Source organism: Chrysemys picta, chromosome 10 (genome assembly GCF_011386835.1).
Source record: "Chrysemys picta bellii isolate R12L10 chromosome 10, ASM1138683v2, whole genome shotgun sequence".
Classification (NCBI taxonomy): Eukaryota; Metazoa; Chordata; order Testudines; family Emydidae; genus Chrysemys; species Chrysemys picta.
Genome location: NC_088800.1, coordinates 54,003,232 through 54,027,185, shown reverse-complemented (window position 1 = coordinate 54,027,185; position 23,954 = coordinate 54,003,232). Strand labels below are relative to the sequence as shown.

At 64.6% G+C, this 23,954-nt stretch overlaps 1 protein-coding gene across 6 annotated transcripts in view; it reads left to right on the top strand.

Annotated features, from left to right (window-relative positions):
* GLIS2 (GLIS family zinc finger 2) overlaps window positions 1-23,349 on the top strand; it is a 33,729-nt gene extending 10,380 nt beyond the window's left edge. For 2 of the 6 annotated variants that reach the window (XM_065559828.1, XM_042854117.2), the window contains 6 exons: window positions 13,530-13,925; window positions 14,177-14,349; window positions 15,050-15,226; window positions 16,102-16,235; window positions 16,951-17,069; window positions 17,607-23,349. In XM_065559828.1, coding sequence (XP_065415900.1) covers window positions 13,637-13,925; window positions 14,177-14,349; window positions 15,050-15,226; window positions 16,102-16,235; window positions 16,951-17,069; window positions 17,607-18,415 — 1,701 coding nt within the window. In that variant the 5' untranslated portion in view covers window positions 13,530-13,636 and the 3' untranslated portion in view covers window positions 18,416-23,349. Of the gene's footprint in view, window positions 1-12,713; window positions 12,822-13,529; window positions 13,926-14,176; window positions 14,350-15,049; window positions 15,227-16,101; window positions 16,236-16,950; window positions 17,070-17,606 lie in introns of those variants that run through there. The other 4 variants (XM_042854118.2, XM_008162533.4, XM_005306169.5 and 1 more) reach the window with 4 other exon arrangements.
* The last annotated feature ends 605 nt before the right edge of the window (window positions 23,350-23,954 follow it).

Here is a 23,954-nt window from a genome sequence, read left to right as displayed (position 1 = left end):
AGGGCTGGCGCCCTCCCCCCCCAGAACTGGCTCTGTGGGTCAGTGGGAGCCTGACACAAAGCGGGGGGGGGAGGGACGCTCATAGGGGAAGCACTGGTTTTAACCTGCGTACGACCCCTGCGGAGGAGGCACTAGGCCATCCCACAAGGGGCAGGATGGCAGGAGGTGGCTGTAGAATCCTAGGCTGGTGATTGGGATCTGCCTAGCAAAGGCCCCTACCCTATGGCCCTGTGGGCCACCATGCCCCTGGGCCACTGGACAGAAGTGAGGGGTATGAAGGTGGCAGGGCACGGCCAGGCCAGGAGGAGCAGGCCAATGGGGTGGGACTACTCCCTGATCCCCTCTTCTGCACCCACATTCCAGAGTAGGGTGCAGGGCCAGCAACTGCCTGGCTCAGTGGGCTCAGCCTGCGCTGGCTGCAGTGTTCTGGTAGCTCCCCCAATGCACTTTTAGGGGTTCACCAAGGGTCTGGGGTGTCTCCCTAGCACCTGCTCACAGAGAGAGTGAGCGCCGGCTGGGCCTACCAGGGGAAACTCCCCAGCTGCTGGCACCACGGGCGCTCTGCTCCGGGTTCCACGAGCCCCGCTCATGCCCCCCATATGAGTGGGCAGGGGGCTCATATGGGGCTCTTTCCCAGGGTGGGCCAGCAATGTACACAGCCCACCTGAGTGCCCCTCCCTTGTCTCCTGGACGTGCACACCCGCCGCTGCACCCCACTTCCCCCTCAGCTCAACATGCTCCTGAGCTGGGCAGAGATGGGAAGTTGATTTAACAGAGCCCGAGATAAAGGGTCAAATGAAAGCAAGCGCACAGATTGCGGACCAGGTTCCGGGTCAAAGAAAAGCACTGGCCATAATGCAGCCTGTGCTTGTTACCAGGTGACTTTCCTGGCGAAGTCAGGCCTTGCAGCGCCTGTCCAGTCCAGAGAGCCCGGATCCCCACTTTGTGAGCCCCCCCACTAGCAGAGCGGCTCCTCCCGTGCCAGATAGCAGCTTGGTCGAGTTCTGCTGCCTTTACGCAATTCCAGGCCATTTGTTCTTAGCCCCCCCCTTAGAGAACCCTCTGGGGGTTGGTTTGTCTTTGGGGAGGCTCAGGCGATGGACTCACTTCCACCATTTTGCAACCCAAGATCCCCCATGTGACATCTCATCGGCCATTCCCTGGTGCTCGTGGGGTCATAGCTGGGCACTGTGGTGAGGCCAGGCTGGGCTGCAAAGAGAGACTCTCATTCCGTGGCATCTCTTGAAGCCCCCCTCTGTTCCCAGCCAGACCCCCACCCCTGTAGAGAGGGGTGCCCACTGCCCAGTGTGCTCCTGCCAGGGGACATGGAGGAAACCGGCCAGCAAAGCAGCCCTCAGTGCACTAGGAACCTGGTGATAACGTCTGTCTCCATGGCCCTGCTCATCTCCTATGCACCCAAGAGCAAGCAGCGCCCAAGAGCCCTTTGACTACGCCTGGCCCCGCAGGTTGGGCAGCAGTGGAAGGCAACTGGCATGCTGGGGTTGTCCTTGCTCACTGGGCAAAGTGGCAGGGCTTTGTAGGACCCAGGAGCAGGTAGGACCCTGCTTTTACACCCCAGCTGTACACCAGCACCTCCTAGTGCCACACAGGGGCTTCTGCACAGCACTGGCTCCTGCAGAGAGCCTGCCTGCCAGCCCTGCGGCCCTTGGGTTTGCTCTGATCAGGGCCGGCTCCAGGGTTTTTGCCGCCCCAAGGGGAAAAAAAAAAGCCGCGATCGCGATCTGCAGCGGCAATTCAGCAGAAGGTCCTTCGCTCCGAGCGGGAGTGAGGGACTGTCCGCCAAATTGCCGCCGAATAGCTGGACGAGCCGCCCCTCTCCAGAGTGGCCACCCCAAGCACCTGCTTGGCAAGCTGATGCCTGGAGCCGGCCCTGGCTCTGATGAATTGTACCCCGCTACTGGGCAGTCCAGCCTGACAGGGTGATCTGACGAGCTCCCAGTCCCTGGAGCACATGGAGCCCCTCCGAGTCCTGAGCACATGGAGCCCCTCCAAACCACAGGCTGCTTCTGAAAATGGTGCCCACCAAGCTACCGATCCCTGGCCCCAATGCTCTGAGTTGTGGCCCGGAGGGATTCCTGGCCTGTGTGTGCGCGATTCCCTCCTGCCACAGCCCCAGCTCAATTTCCTTTGTTTCCTGGGACATGGCCTGTGCCCAGTGGGGAGCTCTTGTGCCATGGGATGAGATTGGGACCCACAGAGTCCTGTGCTGCATGTGTGTGGGCAGGGTTCGATACTGCTCTCGGTGCCCCGTTTGACACCTCTGTGTGGCTACAGCTGGCCTGCACCTAGGCCCATGTAATGGACACACCTGTCTTGGGACAAACCTGGGAACCGAGGCTCTGCCGGCCTGGAGTGCCCAGAAAGCCACTTTTTAGCAAGAGCTGGGGTGTTAGCTGGAACGTGCTGGCTCCTTAGCTTCCCTGTCACTGCCTACCCTACGCTGGGATAGCGAGTTGTTGTCTGCTGTTAAAACAGCTGCCCTGTCCCAGCCCAGAGGTGGCTGCATTTCAATGGGGGCTGAATTGATTTCTGTACAATCATGATTTTCCCCCAATGCTTCGGGGAAGCTGAGCAGGATTCGGGTCCTTGGAGGTGCTGCCAGGCTGCAGACGTTGGTGTCTGCCCTCCCCATCCCCTGTGCTGCCCTCAAAGCCTGTGATCCCCGGCCCTTGTAGAGCACATTACAGGCTCACAGGGCAAAGCAGGCATTCAGCTGGGTGGCGGACTGAGCTTGCCAGGGCACAGGCTCCTGTGAGTGGGTTTGGGTCAGGGAGGATTCAGCGGCCGAGGCTCTCCGATGGAAGAGTGGTGATTTCCAGGGCAACCCCTGCAGGTGACACCAACTTGCTGGGGGAGCGGGATGCCCATGTTTGGCACATGGAAATGGCCGGCCCTCCTCCTCCACAGCCGCTGGCGCTTTCCCCTGGAGCAGTGCTGTGATTTCCTGGGGATCACAGCAACTTCCATACACTCCCTTGTCTTGGGGGGACCCCTGGAGAGAATCAGTCTGTGGGGCCTCTGGAGAGCCTGCCAACCCGGGGCAGTGCTAGGCTCCATTGCCAACTGCATGGAGGCTGTTGGATAGCACAACTGTCCTGACCCGGATTGGAACTGGCAGCCTCAGTCCCCCAGGGCTGGGCCGTCCAGTGCCCGGCATTGACATTTCAAAGCAGCCAGATGCAGGGTGCAAATGGCTCAGGGGAGGGACCAGGACGTGTGGGGGAAGGGACGTCTCTCCCCCAGGTGAGTGAGACACTTTAGCACCTGGACTACCCTGCCCCTGCCACCTACCCTGTGCCCATGAACCAGCTTGTGCTATTGCCCCATTTTTACATGCTTGGCTCCCCCTTTGTTACATCTGTCTGAAGGAGGGGTATGGATCTCAGGACACCTGAATCCAAAGCCACCTCTGAACCACAAGTAAAACTGGTCACGTCACAAAACCCTGCACAATTTCCCCCTTTGTTCAGGAGAGTGCCGGGCCGAGGGTCACCCCCAGAGCTGGGGGACAGGACATGAACAGCTGGGCATGGTGCGGGTCTGGACTGGAGGGCAGCGGCAGAGCTGGGAGCCCAGGGCTGGGCTAGTGGGGGGCTGTGGGGCAGGAGTGGGGGGCATTGGCACAGCTGGGCAGGGAACCCAGGGCTGGGCTAATGGGGGTTGTGGGTCAGGAGTGAGGAGCGTCGGCAGGACCTAGCTGTGCTCTGCCCCAGGCCGTGTTCTCGGCCCCCCAGCCTGCCCCTGCTGCGGTGGGCATGGCAGGCCGCGATGTCTGGGGGGCAAGGCAGGGCGTCTCTTGCTGTTCCGGTTCCTCTGGATTCGAGGAAGGTTTGTTCCCAGGAATTTTGTGCTTCAGGGCCAGTTTGGTTTGGCAGCTGCTTGCTCACTCGGGAGTAGTTTCTTCCGCGGTTCGAAGCCCTTTCCCAGCCAGCGGGCCCCACCCATGCTGGCTCCCAGTAGCAGCTCAGGAATCTAGGATGAGGCCAGCCGGCTGGGGAGAATGGGTGGGGGAAGGCCCTTCGCTCCCCCTCCCCCTTGCCCTGTGCCTTGCCCTGGCGCACAGGCTCTGGGCCTCTGGCCAAACCCCTGGCCTTTGCTCAGGCCTCCTGTCAGCCTGCCCCTGCCGGGTGGAGCTGGGGCCCCAATCGGATGGGGCGGGAAAGCCACCAACGCCTGGGCTGGGGGGACTGAGTGGAGCAGCTGGGTCAGGCAGGGTGGAGCTGGGACCGGGACCAGCCCTGGCAGCTACCCGGGTTCTGTTCCCCATAGCCAGTTGCCCCCTCTCTGCAGGAGCTTCCCCCAGGGCATGCCCTGCTCTTCCCCAGCCCCAGCTGGCCTGTCCTGTCAGCAGCACCCCTTGCTGGCTCCAGGAAGCTGGGAGCAGATGGGGGTGGGTGGGAGGGGTAGACGTGGGGGGTGGGGTGCAGGGCACTGGATGTCTAGCTCATGGCTAGCCCGTCCCATCGCTGGCACTGCATGCACTGAGTTCCTAGCATCCTTTTGTGTGACTCCCGCCCCGGGGCAACCCCGGTCCCTGGGCCGGCTGCTTCCTGTTCACAGCGGATTCAAGCCGCTTACCCTCACAGGGGATGGCCTCCAGGCTCTGACAGGCCTTGGCCGTCCCCACCCCAGTGCCCCCTGCCCCCACTGGCTCCGGGCTGGCACCCAGGGCTGTGCCACCAGAGGCTGATGGGGCAGCACTAGGGGTGCGGCCCCTCCCCCATTTGATACCCGCTGGGCATGGAGGTGCCCAGCACTGGGATTCCCTGTGCCATCGTCCTGTCTGGCCAGCATGTGGCCCTTGGGGGTCCTTCAGGCATGGATGCTGGGGGCAGGCTGGGCATTGCCAGTCCTGCCCCTGCTGCCTCCCCAGGGCTGGCAGCAGGGTCCCGCCTGTCCATGGGGCTCAAGCCAGGCTCTAAAGGCAGGCTGACCTCACCCTCACCCTGCCCTGTGCCGCCCTCGCTCTGTCCTCGCTGTGCTCTGCCTTTGCCCTGCCCTCACTCTGTGCTGCCCTCGCCCTGCCCTGCCCTCGCCCTGCCCTACTCGCTGCGCTGGGGCCCGACCCAGGAGCCTCTGAGCATGAGGGAAATGCCAGTGCCCTGGGGACTGCGCCGGGGCACTGTGGGAAAGTGGGTGCTGGGCCCCTTGGCAGAAGTGTGTGTGTGTGCGCGCGTGCATATGTGTGTGGAGGGGTGAGGCCGTGTGCAGGATGGGGGAGTGAGGGGAGGTATGTGAGGCCGGGGGGGTTCTGGGGTTGCAAGGTGTGAGCGAGGGGCTGTGGTCCTGGGGGCTGTCTGTGCCCTGAACCATGTACAAACCCCAGGCCCTTGGCATGGTGTCGGGTCTGCCGGGCCGGGCTCAGCAGGCTGGGAAATGCCCTGGCAGCATCTGGAATCTGGGCTGAGAAATTGGGGGGTGGAGTTGGGGGTGAGGGCGGGGATTCCGCCGGCCCCGTGCGCCTGCTGGGTGACCACCGCCACGGCCCCAGAATACTGGACATTCCCGTGGCGTGACCCCAGCCCCGCCAGCATGACCTCTGGCAGTGTGACCCCACCACTGTGTGCAAGGTCATATCTGTGGGGGCAGGGCGTTCTCCAAAGTGATGCCCTCCGCTCATGACAGTGGGCAGACCACATTAGGTTTTGTCTCAGTCCTGGGTAGGGGACAAGCTGCAGACAGAGTGGGCTGTCTGGCTATGCCCTGCCACCCCTGGGCCTGGGCCTGGGTTCTCCTGCCCAACCCAGGGCATCACTCCAGGTGGGCAGGGTGCGGCCTGTGGGCAGGGTGCGGCCTGTAGGCTGAGGACCCCCCTGGGGAATAGAACCAGGAGTTAGTCGCCTGCTGCACTTTCCAAGGCCAGGCAGTTCTTGTGGGGTGGAGGGGTGTCTCTTTGTGGGGTGGGGCACTATAGTGGGCGTGGCCTCAGGGAGTGGGGCCTATCAGGGACAGTACCGGCGGGAGGTGGGGCCTGTCAGGGACATTACAGATGTGGTGTCGGAAGGCGGGGCGTGTTGTGGACAGTACTGGTGTGGTCTCGGGGGCAGGGCCAGCGTGATCTTCAGGGCGGGGCCTGTTGTGGACAGTTCAGGCATGGTCTCAAGGGCAGGTCATGTCTGGGACAGTACAGGCATGGTCTGGGGGGTAGGGCCTGTTGGGGACAGTACTGGTGTGGTCTTGGGGGGCGGGCCTTGTCGGGAACAGCACAGGCGGGGCCTTAGGGGCGGAGCTTTGGGCAGTACAGATGTGTTCTCAGGGGTGGGCCTGTCAGGGACAGTACCGGTGTGGTCTAGGGGGCAGGGCCTGTAGGGGACAGTACTGGTGTGGTCTAGGGGGCCAGACCTGTCAGGGACAGCGCAGGTGTGGTCTTGGGGACAGGGCCAGTCAGGGAGAGGACGAGTGTGAGGTTCCCTCTTGCGGCAAGGCTGGGGTTAGAGCGTTGGGGCCCAGCTTAAACAGGGGCCCGCGTTGGCCCCCATCTCTCCACCCCCATTGCCACGAGCTCTGTGGTGTGCGGGCGCCTGGCCCTGGGCACATGGAAGAGGAGCTCCCCCTGCTGGGGGGGGGGCAGTGTGGGGTTTCCTGCTGCTCTCCCGGCTCCCCACTGACCAGCCCTGTTTCCTCTCCCCACCCACAGTCTACCTGGGAACGGCTGTGGGGGCTGCCAGGTTCCTGCCAGGGAGGGCGACTTGCTGCCTGAGTGGGCAACCTCTTCCCGGGCCCCTCCCCCAAGGGCTGATGATGCGAGGCTCCTGCCTGTTCCCTGGGCCCCACTTCTCTCCTCTGCTCCATTTCCCTGCTCTCCCCCGCCCTCTTCTCTTCTCTTCTCTTCTCCTGCCTCCTTCGCTCTCCCCCGCCTCATCCCTGCGGTGAGGCAGAATGACAGGTGGGGAGTAGAGGGATCTCGCAGATGGGTGGGGGGACAGATGGACAGGCAGGTGCATGGGTGAACGGACAGACTAGCAGGTGGGCAGATGGATAGGCTGCAGGGCCGGCTCCAGGGTTTTGGCCGCCCCAAGCAGCCACAAAAAAAAAAGAGAAAAAAAAAGCCGCTATCGCGATCTGCGGCAGCAATTCAGCGGAAGGTCCTTCGCTCCTAGCGGGAGTGAGAGACTGTCCGCCGAATTGCCGCCGAATAGCTGGACCTGCCGCCCCCTCCGGAGTGGCCGCCCCTGGAGCCGGCCCTGATAGGCTGTGACGAAGTGGGAATATTTTGATGAGGCCAGATTGTGCCTCAGTTTCCCCTATATGTGGCATCGTTGCCTCAGGGGTGGCAGAAGGCTGATTGCTCTCAGGGTAGGTGAAGAGACATAGCATGGGCGTCACCTGGCTGTCTGGGTCTTGGTCCCCATATCAGTGGCGCCTCTGATAAGACAATGGCAGATCCAGTTGCCTGCACACTGATACCTGGCAAGCAGGGACCCCGCCTCTCTGCAGGGGCCAAGGAGCATCATGGGGAACAAAGCACTGGGTGCGGGGGAGCTAAGCACTGGCTGCGGGAGGGAGTCGGGCTTCTTCACCCCCAGCATCTCCTTTGGCTCCCTGTGGGGAGGGGTTTCTGTAATGCTCTCAGTGGGGGGTCCCCCCGTGCTCTCAGTGGAGCCCCTGGGTCCTGAGCGCTTTTAGAAGTCTGGCCCAAAGAGACTTGCTGGGGGTCCCAGAGCAGGTGGTGGAGTTGGGGCATGATCAGCTGATCCCCTCCCCCCCCCCCACGACTTCACCAGGAGCCCACTCTGCTCTCGGGATACCTGCCATGGAGGGGCAGTGGGGAGGGCTCATGTGTGTGTGCTGGGAATTGGGGGAAGGGAGATGTGTGTGTGTGTGTGTTTGTGTGCACAGGGGATGGGAAGGGAGGGGTGTGTGCAGGGGGAGGGGAGGGGTGTGCAGGGGATTGGGGAAAGGGAGGGGTGTGTGCAGGGGAAGGGAGGGGTGTGCACAGGGGAAGGGGAGGGGTGGGTGTGCAAGGGAGAGGGGTTGGGAGGGTTTGTTCAATGGATGGGGGAGGGTGTGTGTGTGCAGGGGATGGGGAGGGGTGTGCACAGGGTAATGGGAGTGGGGGAGGGGTGTGTGCAGGGGAGAGGGGTGGGGGGAGGGTGTGTTCAGTAGATGGGGGAGAGGAGGGGTGTGTTTGCAGGGGATGGGGAGGGGAGATGGTGTGAGGGGACAGGAGCGCTTTGCATGCGTGTTTGGAGCACTGGGTGTGGGGGGCGCTGGCTGGTGGGGGGGCACTGGGGCTGGCTGGTGTGTGTAGCAACCCTTATTCTGGCGCCTCCTGCTGGCCCGAGTGCCCAGGTCAGTGCAGCGTGCCTGGCTCCCCCGCCCTGCCCAGAATCTCTGCGGGAGCTGTAAGGACCTGGGAGGAGAGGCTGGGCCAGGCTCCATGGCCCTGCTGAGCCTGCCAGTGCGGGGGCCAGTCGGTGCCACTGGGCTTGGCCTGTCCCACTGACGCATCGCTCAGGGGTCCTGCCTTCTCTGTGAGTTCACCCTGCCTGTTGCCAGCCCAGCCAGCTGCCCCCAGCCCTGCCCCACACTCCACACAACAGCCCTGGCCCCATGGGCACAGGCTCCATCGCCCCAGCTGGAAGACAGGAGTCCGGGGTGGGGCTGTGTCTCCCCTTGCCGTCCCTGCTCAGCCTGGCGCTCAGCCCCCGCCCCCAGCCGATCTTCGCCCCCCACGCAGGGCTGGGAGGCGCTTTGCATTCCAGAGCGTCTGAGCCTGGCCTGGCCCGGTGCCAGCATGGGGGGGGGGCACCTGGGCGCGGGGGCAGGGACAGGCCTGCTCGAACCAGGCAGAGCCAGGGAACAGGTGCCACACGGGCACGGCTGGCAGGGGCTCTGGCCTGGGCGGGGGAGAAGGAGGCTGGCAGGGGGAGAGGATGTGCAGGGGGGAGCAAGGGCTGGCCTCGGCTCCGCGGAAGTCTCTGCTTCCTGCTTGCCAGCCCCGGGCTCGCTGGAGAGGAAAGAGCCCCCCATTCATGCGCCAGGCGCTGGGCTGCAGCTGCAGACGCAGGCGGGGTGAGGGGCTGGCGCGGGGCCCGTCAGAGGGTCAGGAGCAGAACAAAAACGAACCCGGCCCACTGCCGGGGGTCACTGCCGGGAGTGCCCCACAGTGCCATGCTGGCAGGGCTTGGCACAGAGCCCAGGCCAGCAACCGCCCCCGGGGAGCAGTGCCCACTGAGACAGAGCCTGGCTTGAGGGAACAGCACGGGGCCTGTGTGTGTGTGGGGGGGGGAATTGCTTGAACCTGTAGAAAGCGGGGGATGCCCTAGGATATTTCTGCCCTTGGGGTCCCTGGGGGTGCAGGATGGAACCCCCTGGGGGGTCAGTGCCGGGGTGGGGGATGGAGCCCTCCCAGATGTCAGTGCCGGAGGCCCGAAGCTGGCTGTGCTCTGGGCTGGAGGGGCCTGGTGGTGGTCGTGGGGGCAGTCCCAGGGCGTCTGTCCCCTGGAATGGGAGTGCTCTGATGCCGTCACTGGCCCATCCCTCCAGCCCTGCGGTGGGGAGGAGGCTGCAGAGGTTAAGCCTGGTGTGGGAATGTCTTGGACCCGAGACTGAAGCCCCTGTGGTCCTGGGGGCCCCATAGGGGGGAGCGACCAGGCCATGTGGGCCTGAGCCAGGCTGTGCTGAGTGCAGGGATGGATGGGCTGGAAGCTGGGGACATTGCGGCCTGCCCCTCCTACCCGCTGCCTCTCTGCCGCACTCAGCCAGTGTCCCTGCCCTGCGCCACCCTCTGCCCAGCCCGAGCACTGATATCCCAGCCGACCCCAGGCTGGCTCTGTGGTCCCCTCCCCATGCTTGGCTCAGGGTCTAGCAGTCCTGGCAGTCCAGGCCTGACGTGGGTTGCGGTGAGGAGGCGGTGGTAGGGGGCTCCCAAGGGAGGGTGCTAGTGAGCCCTGGGCTCTAGGAGGAGCTGGCTGAGATCACAGCTGAGACGAGCACCTTGTTCTCAGCCAGCTGCAAAACAGACCCTTCTCCAAAGCCAGTGTGGGCACCTTGCTCTGCACAGGGGGAGGGGGGAGAGGGCAGGGCCGGGGGGAGAGGTGCCAGGGCTGAGACAGCAGGGGCTGTGGGTTGGGATTGAGGGGCACCGGCAGAGCTGGGGGGGAGGGAGGGCGTAGCAGGCCTGGTGTGTACACAGCCCCCTGCATTGTACAGTCCCTGCTGGAAGGGGGTGAGCGCGCCTGCTGGAGTGTCTGTGCGATGCGGGGCTGGATGGCTGTGGAGGGACGCTGCAAGGCTGGCCCAGTGGGTGCAGCAGGGATGAACTGAGGCGGCTGAAGAGGCAGCGTGTGCTACAGAGCCGGGGGAGCTGGCTGTGGGCACCGTGGGGTTGGGGCAGGACTGGGTGTGGGCACCATGGGGCGGGGGGGACGGGTGTGGGCACTGTGGGGCTGGGGGGGCCTGTGGCACATTCCCTGCTGCCCTGCTGCAGGCAGCGCAGGGTGTGGGGCTGCTCACTCCCAGAAAGGGGTCTGCAGGGCCGAGTGCATCCCACGCGGAGGGAGACGAAGGGGGTGGGGGCTGGGCATCTCACTCTTGGATCTGCTGGCGTTGGCAGAAGCCGGGACAGTGGCAGGACAAGAATTCCCTGGGCTGGGCAGCGGGCACCTGTCCGTGATGCCCCTGTTCTCACAGGTGGTGGGTGGCAGATGGATGATGCCCCTCCCCTGCCAAGGAAAAGTGCCTGGGCCCCTGCCTGAGCTGGCCTGAGGTGCTCAGCAGAGCCCCTTCCTGCACAGCCCCTGCCTGGGCAGGGCCAGCTGCGGAGCTGCCTGGGGTCTCACTGCAGCACAGGCACCTCTGGGATCAGGCTGTGTGGGGTGCTGGGGGCTCTCCGAGCACTGCCACCTCCTCATCACTGTCTCCATGGCCAGGTGGGGAAACTGAGTCACAGGGCGGGGGTGGGATGTGCGTGGGCAGGCCAGGGCATGATGCCACAGCAGGAAGCAGGCAGGAAATGAGCCAGGCCTGGTGTCCACGGAGAAGCCCAGGATGGCAGTGCAGGGCCCGCCTGGCCGGGCTCACAAGGAACCAGCTAGCAGACAGCTGGCAGCCCGCCAGGTCCCCTCCCCTGCCCCAGGGAGAGGCCCCGGGCAGGGCAGGGCAGTCCAAGGAGGGAGGCCGTGAATGCAGCTGGAGCCTTCCCAGGCTCTGAACTGCCGAAGATAAATATTTACTTCCTTCCTCCCCCTTCCCTGTGCCCGGCGCAGCCAGACAGGGGGCCACAGGCTGGCTGGAGGGGGGTGGGCGGGGTGCCTCTCCCTGCCCACCCCAGCGGGGCTGCCCCCAGCCAGGAGCTGGGAGAGCCCAGCAGCCCTTTGGGGGCTGTCGAGGATCGGGGGAGGGGCACGGTCTGCTGGCTGGGCTCTGGGCTGATCCAAAGCTGCCAAGTAGGAAGGGGCGCAGGGCCCTCGGGCACTGGCTGCCGGACCCCAGCCAGGCCTTGGGGCGCCTAGGCTCAGCGCAAACCTCATGGTGCCCAGCAGGGCCAGCCTGGCCTGAGCTGAGTGGCTTTGGGCTGGCTCTGGCGCGGGCTGGGGCTGGCAGGCAGGGGGCAGAGTGAGGCTGGCTGTGAAGTGGGCACCTCTCATGTATGGGAGCCTTGTGTTGGGGACGGTGCCCCCCTGCTCCCTGGCCCCAGGCTGCCTCCCACGCTTCCTGGCCCCCTGCTGCCCCCCCTGCTTTCTGGCCCCCTGCTCCCTCCTCCCCCCACACTCCCCGGTTCTGTGCCGCCCACATACTCCCCAGTCCTATGCTGCCCCCCCCCACTACCTGGTCCTGTGCAGCCCCCTCTCCCCCCATTCTCCCCAGCCCCAGGCTGCCTCCCACATTGCCTGGCCCCAGGCTGCACCACCCCCCGCTCTCCGGCCCCCTGCTCCCGCCCCCACTCTCTGGCCCCCTGCTGCCCCTCAAATCTGCCAAGCTGAATCCCCTCCTGGCTCCAGCAGATTTGGGCTGCTGGTGATGGGGAGGCGCCTGCAGCCCCCTGCTAGCCCAGCTCTGGGCTCCCCACATGGCCGGCACAGGCCTGGTTCAGACTCCCTGGCCTTCCCTGCCCAGAGCCCTAGGATGTGGGAGTTTGTCCCCCCAGAGCAGGCTGAGCTCCAGGTTTGCAAGCTCCATGATGTGTTGTAATCTCCCCCTGGATGGCAGGAGCAGCAAGGCCCAGGGCAGGCTCCTTCCCCAGCTATCAGAGCTTTGCCTCTCCCAGCCCCGTCGAGGATCTCAAAGCACCTGAAAACCCCAGGGGGCTGCGGGTTGGGAGTGAGGGGCATCGGTTGGATGCTTGCCCAGAGCCCCTCCACACTGGGCCTGGCTTTGCCCTGGTGTCTGTGAGCACCGCATAGGCCTGAGTAACCGTGTAAAGTGGAAGGGCCGGCATGTGACTGGGCTGGTGTCTGCTGGGCCCCACCCTGGCCTGGGCCCCGCCCTGCAGAGCCCTGCGGCTCCTGGCGCTGCCCCCTGAGCTGTGGCTGCTGCAGGCAGAGGGGAAACAGCTGCTTGTAATTCCAGACGGGTCACTGTGCTGGGGGGGCTGCAGCATGGCTCTGGACCAGCTCAGCCAGTTCTGCCGGCTGCCTCTGGCCCCATCCTCCCCTCCCCGCCTGGCAGGCTAGGCGAGGCAGGCGGTCACTGAACCCAGCCCCTGCCTGATGGCTCCTCACTGATCATAGGACCCGCCCCCATCTGGCTCAGTGGGAGTGGGTATGGGTATGGGGCTCCATGGAAAATGTAGGGCTGAGTTCTGAGCCAGGCCAGGGGAGGAGCAGGAGCTGGGACTCTCCAGTGCAGCCAGGGTGGTGAGAGGCTGCCAGGACTCTACCCTCGGGGTAGCACTGGGCACTGGGCACTGTGCAGGGGAGGGAGCTGGACGGGATGGGTGGCAGGGGCAGTGTCGTGGCATCTACTGCACCTGCCTTTCAGCTCTGGAGGTCTGGCGGAAATGGGGTTCAGGGGGCCCCAGGATTGGGCTAGCAGGGGGCTGCAGGTCAAGAGTGAGGGGCACCAGCAGAGCTGAGGGGGGGTGGCCTGTCCACAGTGTCCTACTTTTGTACATAGAACTGTTCCTTCTCCAGAATCTGTCCTTGCATTTCCCAGCCCCCTGTTAAGAGCAGGCCTGGCAACAAGTTTTTGGGGGGCTCCTGGTGGCAAGTTGGGGGGGATCCTGGTGGCAGGATTTGTGGCTCTTGGCAGCAGATTGGGGCAGGGGTGCTGGAACAATTTGTATAGTGGGGGTGCTGAGAGCCATTGAACCAAACTAAACCCTGTGTATGATGGAAACCACTTTAAGCTGTGGGGTTCTGCAGCACCCCCCAGTTCCAGCACCTATGGGGGGGGCTCCTGGCAGCAGAGTGGGGGGGCTCCTGGTGGCAGGTTTTGGAGCTCCTGGCCCCGATCCTGTGGCCGCTGGGACAGGCTATGTGCAGGGGGGTGCATGGGTGTCCGTGTGTGGGTCCTAGAGGGCGGCACGACCTAATTCACCCCCCTGCCCCTCTGCTCCACTGCAGATTGCCTGGGCACCCTGCCCCTGTCCCCGGGCTGCAGGGGGAGCAGGCCCCAGAGGACACCGTCTGCTCCCTGCCGGAGGACGCTGCTGGTGGCCAAGCCGGGCACCATGCACTCCCTGGATGAGCCCCTCGACCTCAAGATCAGCATCTCCAAGCTGCGGGCAGCACGGGAGAAGCGGACACTGGGCAGCACCAAGCACCGGGGCTTGCACCGCGAGCTCAAGAGCCAGGATGATGATGCCGCAGCGATGGGCCCCGGCTCGCCTGGCTCCCCGCTGGCCGGTGAGAGGGGGAGGGGCGTCCGGGGCCCCACCCGGGGGGACCGCCTTCCTGCACCCTCTGGTACGACACCAGGGGGCACCACCTGTGTGCAGTCTTCTCAGGGTGGGACCGCTGGTGAGAGAGCCTTGGGTCACGCTCTGCCCCTTGCTGGCCACCTGCCCCTGGGGCTGGGCCAACACGACTGGGGTCCCCCAGGCCATGCTGGGATCCCTTGGGGCAGGCCATGAGCTGTGGGGTTGGGCGCAGGGACTGAGGAAGAGGGGGGTCACTACCGCGTCCTGACCCAGAAGTGGCTGCATTGCAGTGGTGGGGAAAAGCGCTTGGGGTGGGATTTGCTGCTCACCCGCTGGCTTTGTGCTCCCCAGGTCTCCTGCTGCCCTCCAAGTACCACGACAAACGGGACGCTCGCTTCTCCTCGACGCCCCTGCTGGACCTCAGCCTGTCACCCCCATCCGGCCTGGACTCCCCCGGTGGCAGCACCTCACTGTCCCCTGAGCGGCAGGGCAGCGGGGACCTGCCCATGGTCACCAACCCCCATGTAAGTGATGCGCTATGGCAGGGCAGGGGCTGGGGCAGACAGGGGAGCTGCTGGGAAGGGGGCTGGGGGCACCGTGGCAGCAGCTCCCTCCCTCAACTCAGCAGGAAGAGCCTTTTCCAGATGGCTGCCCCTCTGCCCAGGGCAGCCCCAGACCTAGGGCCCTGGGCCCCACTGGGCTGGGCTGGGCTGGGCCGCCAGGGAGGGGAGGGGGAAAAGGATGGGCGGGGGCGGGGAGGGAGGGGGAGAGGGATGGGCTGGGGTGGGGGGGAAGAGGGATGGGCTGCGGTGGGGGGGCGGAGGGGCAGGGGGAGAGGGATGGGATGGGGGGGAAGGGAGTGGGATGGGCTGCGGCAGGACTGTGGGGGGAAGGGTGGCTCGCCCGGCCTGTGCCTGCCTGGGGATGGGCACCAGGCCCACGCTGGGTATGCGGGTAGTAGTGCGGCAGAGGTTGGGGGAGCTGGCCCCAGCTGAGACGGGGGGGGTTGGGTGCAAGGGGGGGGCTCATTGCACTGCAAAGCTTTGGGATCCAGCTGTGCAATATTCTTCATCCTCATCCTTCCTGATCCCCAGGGTGGGGCACGTCCACCCCCCCAGCCCCCTGCCCCAGCCGGTGTCTCTGACCCACCCCAGCCCCCCCCGCCCCCGAGCTCCCTGCTCCAGCCAGTGTCTCTGACCCAGCACCTTTGTTCTCCCCCCACAGGATTTCCCATCCCTGCGCTACATCGACGGCCTCCCGAGCTCCTTCCAGTTCTTCCTGCCCCTGGGCTCAGGCGGCGCCCTGCACCTGCCAGCCTCGGCCTTCCTCACCCCCGCCAAGGAGAAGCGCCTCTCCCCGGAGCTGCCCCTGCCGCAGCAGCTGGTGTGTCGCTGGGCCAAGGTGAGGAGGGCAGCCGGGCCCTGGGGGGCTGAGCCCATGGCCCCAGTCCTGTGTAGGGTAAATCCCCTGACATCTGCGTCCTAGAGGGGGGCTGCGAGGGGCATGCAGTGGGGCTGGGGGGCAGCGAGGAGCATGCCGTGGGACTGGGGGGCGGATGGGGGCAGTGAGGGCATGCCGCGGGGATGGGCGGATGGGGGCAGCGAGGGGCATGCCGTGGGGCTGAGGGTGGCAGCGAGGGGTATGTCATGGGGTGGGGGGGGCAGCGAGGGACATGCCGTGGGGCAGAGGGTGGCAGCGAGGGGTGTGTTGTGGGGTGGGGGGTGCAGCGAGGGGCGTGCTGCGGGGCAGGGGGGATGGGGATGGGTGGTTGCGAGCAGTGTGCCATTGGGTGGAGGGAGGTGGGGCAGAGGGTGCTGTGAGGGGTGTGCCACGGGGCTATGAGGGTCAGAGGGGGGTGAGGCAGAGGGGGCTGCGAGGGGCGTGCTCAAGGGGTGTGCCACGGGGCTGCGTGGCGCATGCCATGGAACAGGTCTTTGGGACACTGCCCCTCCTGGCCATTGGTGGATCTCTATGGGCCACCTGTCCCAGTCACCCTTCCCAGCCCGGCGCCCGCAGCCTCTGGGGCCGGGCACAGCCGTGGCAGGTCTGGGCTAGGGAATGACGGGGCGGGGTGGGTACATCTTGGCCAGTCCTCGGGGGGCCTGAGCCACTTCCCACTTGATCCCACCTGCCGTGCATCAAAACACCCACCCCGCCCTCAGCCGGGCCCCCTGCAGCCACCCCTCCCCCAGCCGGGCCCCCCTGTGATCTCCCGCAGCCAGACACAGTGGGGCTCCCCCTTCAGCCACCATCTGACCCAACCCTGCCCCCCGCAGTGTAACCAGCTCTTCGACCTGCTCCAAGACCTGGTGGATCACGTCAACGACTTCCACGTCAAGCCGGAGAAGGACGCGGGTTACTGCTGCCACTGGGAGGGCTGCGCGCGCCATGGCCGGGGCTTCAATGCCAGGTGGGGGCTGGGGGCACTGAGGCTGGGACAGCGAGCTGCAGGGAGGGAGGGAGACACGGCTCGGGACCCCGAGACTGATGGGAGGGAAGAGGAAAGAGAGATTCAGGCAGATTGCGGTTTCCCAGGGAACCACGTGTGTCAGTTACACCAACAACTGTTAGTGACACGCTGGCTGGTTATGGGGTAAGGATTGGGGGGGATCAGGGCTGGGCGGTTACGGGGCAGGGATGGGGAGATTGGGGCTGGGTGGTTACGGTATGGAACAGGGATCCATGCTGTGTTGTTATGGGGTGAGTCGATCAGGGCTGGGTGGTTAAAGGGCAGAGATTGGGGCGGTTGGTGCGGGGCACTTATGGGGTTATGGGGCAGGGATGAGGGGATCTGGGTGAGGTGGTTATGGGGCAGGACAGGGATTCAGTGGGGGGGCAGGAGCAGATCTGGGCTCTGCCCCAATTGCTGGGTATGATATTGGACAAGTCCGTGTCCTCTCTGAGCTGGGGACTGTTCCTGGCCCCCCTGGGGGCGGCTGTGGCGATTTGTGTGTCCTGTGACGGGGAGAGGGGAACAGCTGTTCCATCAGCTCCCTGGGTTCCCATGGCAGCTGCAGCCCCACAGCACCCTGCCGGGCCGGCTCACCCCAGCCGGGCTCCCCCTCTCCCCATGGCGCCCTGCTGGGCGGGCTCACCCCAGCTGGGTTCCCTTCTCCCTGGGGCAGGTACAAGATGCTGATCCACATTCGCACCCACACCAATGAGAAGCCTCATCGCTGCCCAACCTGCAACAAGAGCTTCTCCAGGCTGGAAAACCTTAAAATCCACAACCGCTCGCACACAGGTCAGTGTCAGGGATGGAGGGCCTGGGTGTCACCCCCTTGCACAAAAGTCAGTGTCAGGGCAGCCTATGGCCCAGCGGCGGTGGCCCTGTGGCATGCTGGGTCAGGCAGCCCATGGCCTGGTGGTAGAGATCCCATGGCACGCCGGGTCAGGCAGCCCATGGCCTGGCGGCAGAAGTCCCATGGCACACCAGGTCAGGCAGCCCATGGCCTCGTGGCGGAGGTCCCATGGCACGCTGGGTCAGGCAGCCCATGACCTGGTGGCGGAGGACCCATGGCACGCCGGGTCAGGCAGCCCATGGCACACCGGGTCAGGCAGCCCATGGCCTGGTGGCAGAGGTCCCATGGCACGCCGGGTCAGGCAGCCCATGGCCTGGTGGCAGAGGTCCCATGGCACGCCGGGTCAGGCAGCCCATGGCCTGGCTGCGGAAGTGCTGTGGCATGCTGGGTTAGGCAGCCCGTGGCCTGGCGGCAGAGGCCCCATGGCATGCCGGGTCGAGAAGCCTGTGGCAGCTCATGGCTGTTGTGTCCCCATGCAGGCGAGAAACCCTACATGTGCCCCTACGAGGGCTGCAGCAAGCGCTACTCCAACTCCAGCGACCGCTTCAAGCACACGCGCACCCACTACGTGGACAAGCCCTACTACTGCAAGATGCCCGGCTGCCACAAGCGCTACACGGACCCCAGCTCACTGCGGAAGCACATCAAGGCCCATGGCCACTTTGTGTCCCACGAGCAGCAGGAGCTGCTCAAACTCCAGCAGCCTCCCAAGACCCCCGTCGCCTCGGCGGAAGTGCCTTACGTCAACGGGGCGCAACTCATCATCCCCAACCCGGCCGCCCTCTTTGGCGGGCACGCGCTGCCCGGCCTGGGCGCCTCTCTGCCCATCCCCCTGGCCCCGGGTCCCCTGGACCTCAGCACCCTGGCCTGTGGTGCCGTGGGCTCTGCTGCGCTGTCGGGGCTGCCCAGCCCCGTGCTGTCCCTCAATGGGGCGCCACTCAACTTGGCCAAGAGCCCCTTGCTGGCATCTCCCTTTGGGGCTAGCGGGCTGGGGCTGCCAGTGGTGTCCCTGCTTGCTGGCAAGACGGACGTGGAGAAGTGCCAGACGGGCGACACCAGGGTGGCCAAAGCGAGCAAAGCTCAGGGGCTCGAGAGCCGCAAAGACTCGTGTGACAGGACTGAGCGGGCCCGGCTCAGGCGTGCTCCGGAGAGCCTGCCGCTGCTGCCCGGCGCAGTGCTGGACCTGTCCACCAGCGTGAGCTCTATGGGCAGCCCCGAGGCCCTGCCGCCCGGCTGGGTGGTGATCCCCCCTGGCTCCGTCTTGCTGAAGCCAGCCGTGGTGAACTGAGTGAACGAAGCCCAGATGCAAGACAAGGCACCACCTTGGCCCGAGTCTTGATGGGTGAATCCGCCAGCGGGGTGGGGGGGAGCCGGACCTCCTGCCCCCTTCCCCTGAGACTGCCGCTTGGGTCTCGCTTGGACCCTTCACGAAAGAAGAGTTTGACTCTTCTGAGAATAGCAATAATCCCCATCCCAGCCCCGCGGCCGGCCCGCACCACCGGCCCACGCAGGCCACTCCAGAGGCCTCTTCGTGGGACCCCCTGAGACAGCTAACTGCCCCCTCCCTGAGTCAGCCGCACCCTGGCGCCTCCTGCTGGCTCTCCAGGGTGCTAACGCTGGCACAGGACACAGCAGGAGCAGGCTCATGGCTCTGGCAGGCGCCGGGCTGGGGCACCAGGGTCGGTTGTGGCAGCAGAGCGGGCGCCAGAGAGGGACGATTGCGGAGGGACCCGAGCCAGGCCATGGCACTGGGAGCAATGGGGCGTGGAGCTGGATCAGGGCCCTAGGGGGCCAGCCTGGTGTGCCATCGCCCCGTCTCTCCCTGGGGGCTGCCTGCCCCAGGCCTAAGGCAGTGGGAGGCGCCGCTATTTATTTATCTCACCCCCCACTCTGACATGTCCCGCGTCGGGCCCTTGTCCCTGGTGCTGACCAGGCGCCCCCTGCCTGAGGCCTGAGCCACGCAGCCACCTGCATTGAGGTCCCAACACCCAGCCCCGTGCCCACCCCCAGTCAGTGCCAGGTGCTCATGTACTAGCGCCCTCTGCTGGCTGTGTGCAGCCCAGTAGCTGGGTGGGTGTGAGCGATCCCAGAGGAATGGCCCATTGACACCCCCCCAGCCTGCAGCTTCTGGGGGCCGTGGCCCCTGGCCCCTGCAGCAGAGCTGCCCCCTTGGCACTGGCAGCCCTGGGCACCTTCCTCTCTGGCTCAGAGTAAGCCCCCCACCCTAGGATTGGTATTGCCATGGCATTGGTCTGGCAGGCTCCCTCCACTCCAGCTCCGGTTCCCGCACACCGTGGGACGCTGGCTCGTTTCCAGGAGCCCCCACTCGAGGGGCTCTAGCACCTCGCTCACCCCAACACCTGCCACTGGCCCTCTTCCATCACCCACCTCCCAGTGCCTGCACCAGCCCGGCCTGCAGCACAGCCAGCGCCCCTGGAGCCAAGTGGTGTTTTCCTGCCACCCAGCGCTGACCCAGGAGCAGCCAGACCAGCCATGTGGTACCACCAGGAGCCGCCGAAGCAGGGGTGTTCCCATCGTCACCCCCCAGCTGACGGAGCTCCCATCAGCCAACTGGCGCCCTGCCCAGTCTGACACCCCACCCCCAAGAGCAGATCAGCCGGGCCCCGAATGCACCCAGCCGTCCCCGGGCCAGCGGAGGAGGCAGAGCTACTCACCCGCAGCTGGGCTTGCCTGGCGGAGATGCCGGCAAGACAAGACCACGATGAACTTCTGGACTGCAGCCCCATTGCCCTTCAGCCCTGGGTTGACTGGACTGAGACAGACAGACGGACCCCCAGTCCCGTGGGGAGCCCTGCCTCTGGATCCCTCCCCCGACAACGCATACTGGCTGAGTATGCCGCTCACCGGCTCCCATGCCCCTTCCCCAATGAGGGGGGAGGGCGGGGGCAAGATCGCCTTCAGCTCTGTTAGTACCTTAGCATGTAACACGAGTGTGTGTGGCTGGCCGGCGCCGCAGGGCGGGAGTCCCCCCCAGCTGTGAACCCTGGCCTGCTAGTGTCCTGGCCAGCCCAGCTGGGAGGCGGGTGCCAGGGGCAGTACTTCAGTTAACACCCTGAGTGGGCAGATTGCTGCAGGGCCCCCCCTCCCCCAGCACTGCAGGGAGCCCTTGGGCCACCACCCACAACCTGGTGCTGCACCTGCCAAGCCCCCATTCTGGCTAGCTGCCAAGGTGAGCCCCATCAGGCCTGGGGCTGAGCCCCCGCTGCTGTTCCTCCCCCCCAAGGCCTGCTGCTGATGCTCCCCAAACTGGTTTTCCCTCCACCCTTTGGGCAGATCACCCCACGGACCCATTGCCCATCTCCCACTGACTGGCTCAGCAGCTGCAACCTTCTCCAGCCCAGCCCCACTGCCCAGAGCCCTGTCTAGCCCTGCCCTGGCACACGCCATCTTCCTGAGGCGTGGCTGCCAGGCTGCCTGTGGGCACATGGCCTGGGCAGGCTGTTGCCCTGAGAGCTCCCCTGGGCCTGTCCTCAGCCAGGGGCTGCAGCATATGCAGGTAGGAGGGACCCAATTAGCCTTGTCCCCCACACACAGTAATGCCCATGGGCTGGGTTCAGCCAGCTGCCCCATGTTCTTCTCTGGCTCCCTTGATGGGCCTAGCTGTGCCCCCCTGCTGTCCCTGCCCCAGGGGGTTGGTTGGAGACACCCCAGCCAGCCCCGTGGCAGCCTGGTGAGCAGCAGGCCCAGTGCCAGGCTGAGACCAAGCGGCATTGGGTGACAGCTGGATGCCCCTGTGGCACCCGGCCCAGGGGAGGAGCAGCAGGAGGCAGAGCCTGGCCCATCAGAGCACTGTGGTTATGCATGCCAGTTGCTGGGGAGCATGAGCTCCCCCTAGCTGGTCTCCTGCCCCCCCTCCCCCATGCACCTTGCTGGTTAGAAAGCTAATTACACACAAAGCACAGGGCCACTCTCACTGCCCACGGTGCAGGCTGGTGGGAGGGCTCTGCTACCCCACAGCACTGGGGCCTGATGTGTCTGCACCTCCCAGCCACGGGGCATCACAGCCCTCACTCGGGGGGGGTGGGGAGCGGCTGGTGAGGTGCTGGGGCTCTGCCCTGAGTGAGGGGCAGCAAGCCAGCCTAAGTTACAGCATTAAATGTGGGGTGGCCAAGGCTGTGGCCTGAGACTACAGCTCCCAGCAGGCACTCCACCCCCTTCTGAGCAGTGCCTACTGGGAGCTGTAGTCTCCAGGAGACACCTGCCCATAAGGAATAGAGTCACAACAATGTGCAGATTGGGCTCATGCCATGCGGCCCAGCGGGCTCCTCCCAACCTGGTGAGGGCCTGGTGTGGTTGCCCCCAGCAGGGAGCAGATCCGGGCAGGGTTGGCCCCTGCACAACATAGGTCTGGAGGTTCAGCTGTGGCCAAAGAGGGCAGGCATGTTGGCTGGCTGGCACCACAGAGCTGCACTGAGCCATTGTGGGTGATGCCCGTGGGCTCAGCCTGTCTCTTCAGCTGGTGCTGGCCAGATGGCCCCGCGCAGTATGTACCGTAAGCTATTCTAGACACTCCAGGGCCAGCCAGGCTGGCCTATGGACATATAAGCTACATAAACTCTTTAGACTGATTTAGCACTTTGAGTGGTTGCTCCAGAGCCAAGCTCCTTGAGCACAGCTAGGCCTGGGCATGGCATGGCTGTGCCCGCAGGAGCAGGCCCAGGCACTTCCTGAGGACAGGGCATCTCCAAGCAGCCACCGCTTGTGCCCAGGTCTCCTGGCCTCTCCCCCTCCCCACGCTTGCCCGTCGGACACTCCCTCCCCTGCAGAGGGATTGCTCAGTGCTCGCCCCAAGGGGCCCACCCGGACTATCCCTCCCTTGCAGGAGGGGTCTCGCTGTCTTTTCTGCTCCTCCTGGTACACAAGGGGGTCCTGCGTACCTCTCCCCTGCCCTCAGCAGGACCCCTGCTCTGCTGCCACCCTCCAACCAGGAGATCCCCCTAGCCAGGCTCTAGACCCCCTCACTGGCCACATCCTCCACCTCAAAAGCTCCATTGCAGCTGCTGGAGGGAGGGAGGAGCCCTCAGGGTCTGGCTGTTATAGCACTGCAGCCTGGCTGGCAGGGAGCCAGCCCCCCAGAGCCAACGCTTGGGGGGAACCTGTTGCTGTGGGCGAGCATCACGCCTACCAGCTCCGGGGCTGCCGAGAGATCCCTGCCCCCTCACCCCAGGCCGGGCGAGCAGCATGCCACTCAAAGGGTTAACAGTAGCACAGCATGTGCTTTGTGATAGACTAGGCCTGCCAGGGCCGGTATACGTTTTGTTTTTCGGTCGTCGTCGCACATTCCAGGCTCTCGGTATTTTACCCGTCTCTAAGTGCCTTTCTCTGGTAGTGTACGTTCTTTCTCCTCTCAGCTCCATTGCTGTTAGCATAGCGTTTAACTAAAGAAACAAAGCGAGATGCTCACGACTGCCCCTCTCGGCCTCCAGAGGAGAGGAAGTTTATTAAGAAAACAATAAAGTGAATTGACAAGTTGCCCTGGCTGTGTCAGCCTGTGATTGCTTTTCGGGGGCTCCACCCTGCTCAGCGCCGCCTAGGGACACCACCCCTGTGAGCACATCTCAGCCTCCCACTGGCACCTGCACCCTTAGGTGTCAGCGACGGGCACTGCCTGTGCTGGGAACGGGTGGGGGGGGGGTGCACAGGAGTTGTTGGCAATGAGAGGCAGCGGGCAGGGTTCTGGTGTGGGGACGGGAAGAGTTGGGTTTGAGCCCGGAGCTGCCAGGAGATCTTGGACAAGTGGCCACCCATTTCCCTTCTCCCTCGGTGCCTAGCTGGTCCACATGCTCCTGCCTCCTCCCAGGTCTGGCTAGTGCCCAGCGCAACAAGGCCCGCAGATGCTACCGAAACAGAGAGGGGGAGCCAGGATGCTGCAAGCCCCAGTTTGGGAGCCACTGAGCCCTCTGGTACCAACGTCTTCCTCCATGGGCCAGAAGGGGCCCCAAGGAGGCAGCCAGATCAGGCTTAGAATCATAGATTTTAAGGTCAGAAGGGACCAACATGATCATCTAGTCTGACCTCCTGCACAACGCAGGCCGCAGAATCTCACCCATCCACTCCCACAACAAACCCCTAACCTACGTCTGAGCCACTGAAGTCCTCAAATCGTGGTTTAAAGACTTCAAGGTACAGAGAATCCTCCAGCAAGTGACCCATGCCCCACTCTGCAGAGGAAGGCGAAAAGCCCCCAGGGCCTCTGCCAATCTGCCCTGGAGGAAAATTCCTTCCCGACCCCAAATATGGCGATCAGCTAAACCCTGAGCATGTGGGCAAGACTCACCAGCCAGACACCCAGGAAAGAATTCTCTGTAGTAACTCAGATCCCACCCTATCTAGTGTCGCATCACAGGCCATTGGGCATATTTACCGCTAATAGTCAAAGATCAATTAATTGCCAAAAGTAGGCTATCCCATCATACCATCCCCTCCATAAACTTCTCAAGCTCAGTCTTGAAGCCAGATATATCTTTTGCCCTCACTGCTCCCCTTGGAAGACTGTTCCAGAACTTCACTCCTCTGATGGTTAGAAACCTTCGTGTAAGGGTTTGGGATGAACCTCAATGTTCTCAAGAGTGTCCACCTCCCTGTGCAGCCAGCCCAGAGCAATCAGGCGAGTGAGGGAATCTCAGAGCCCGCCCCGCAGGGCCAGGGGGCCAAGCAGCACAGAGGGCAGTGCCACAAAGGCTGTGCGTGTGTGTCATTGTGGTACCGATGGCCCTTAGGAAATGGAAACAATCTACTATGCCAGCTGGGCTCAGGCAGGGTTATTCCCTCTGGTCTGTTCCCCTGGCACAGGGATCTCAGGACTT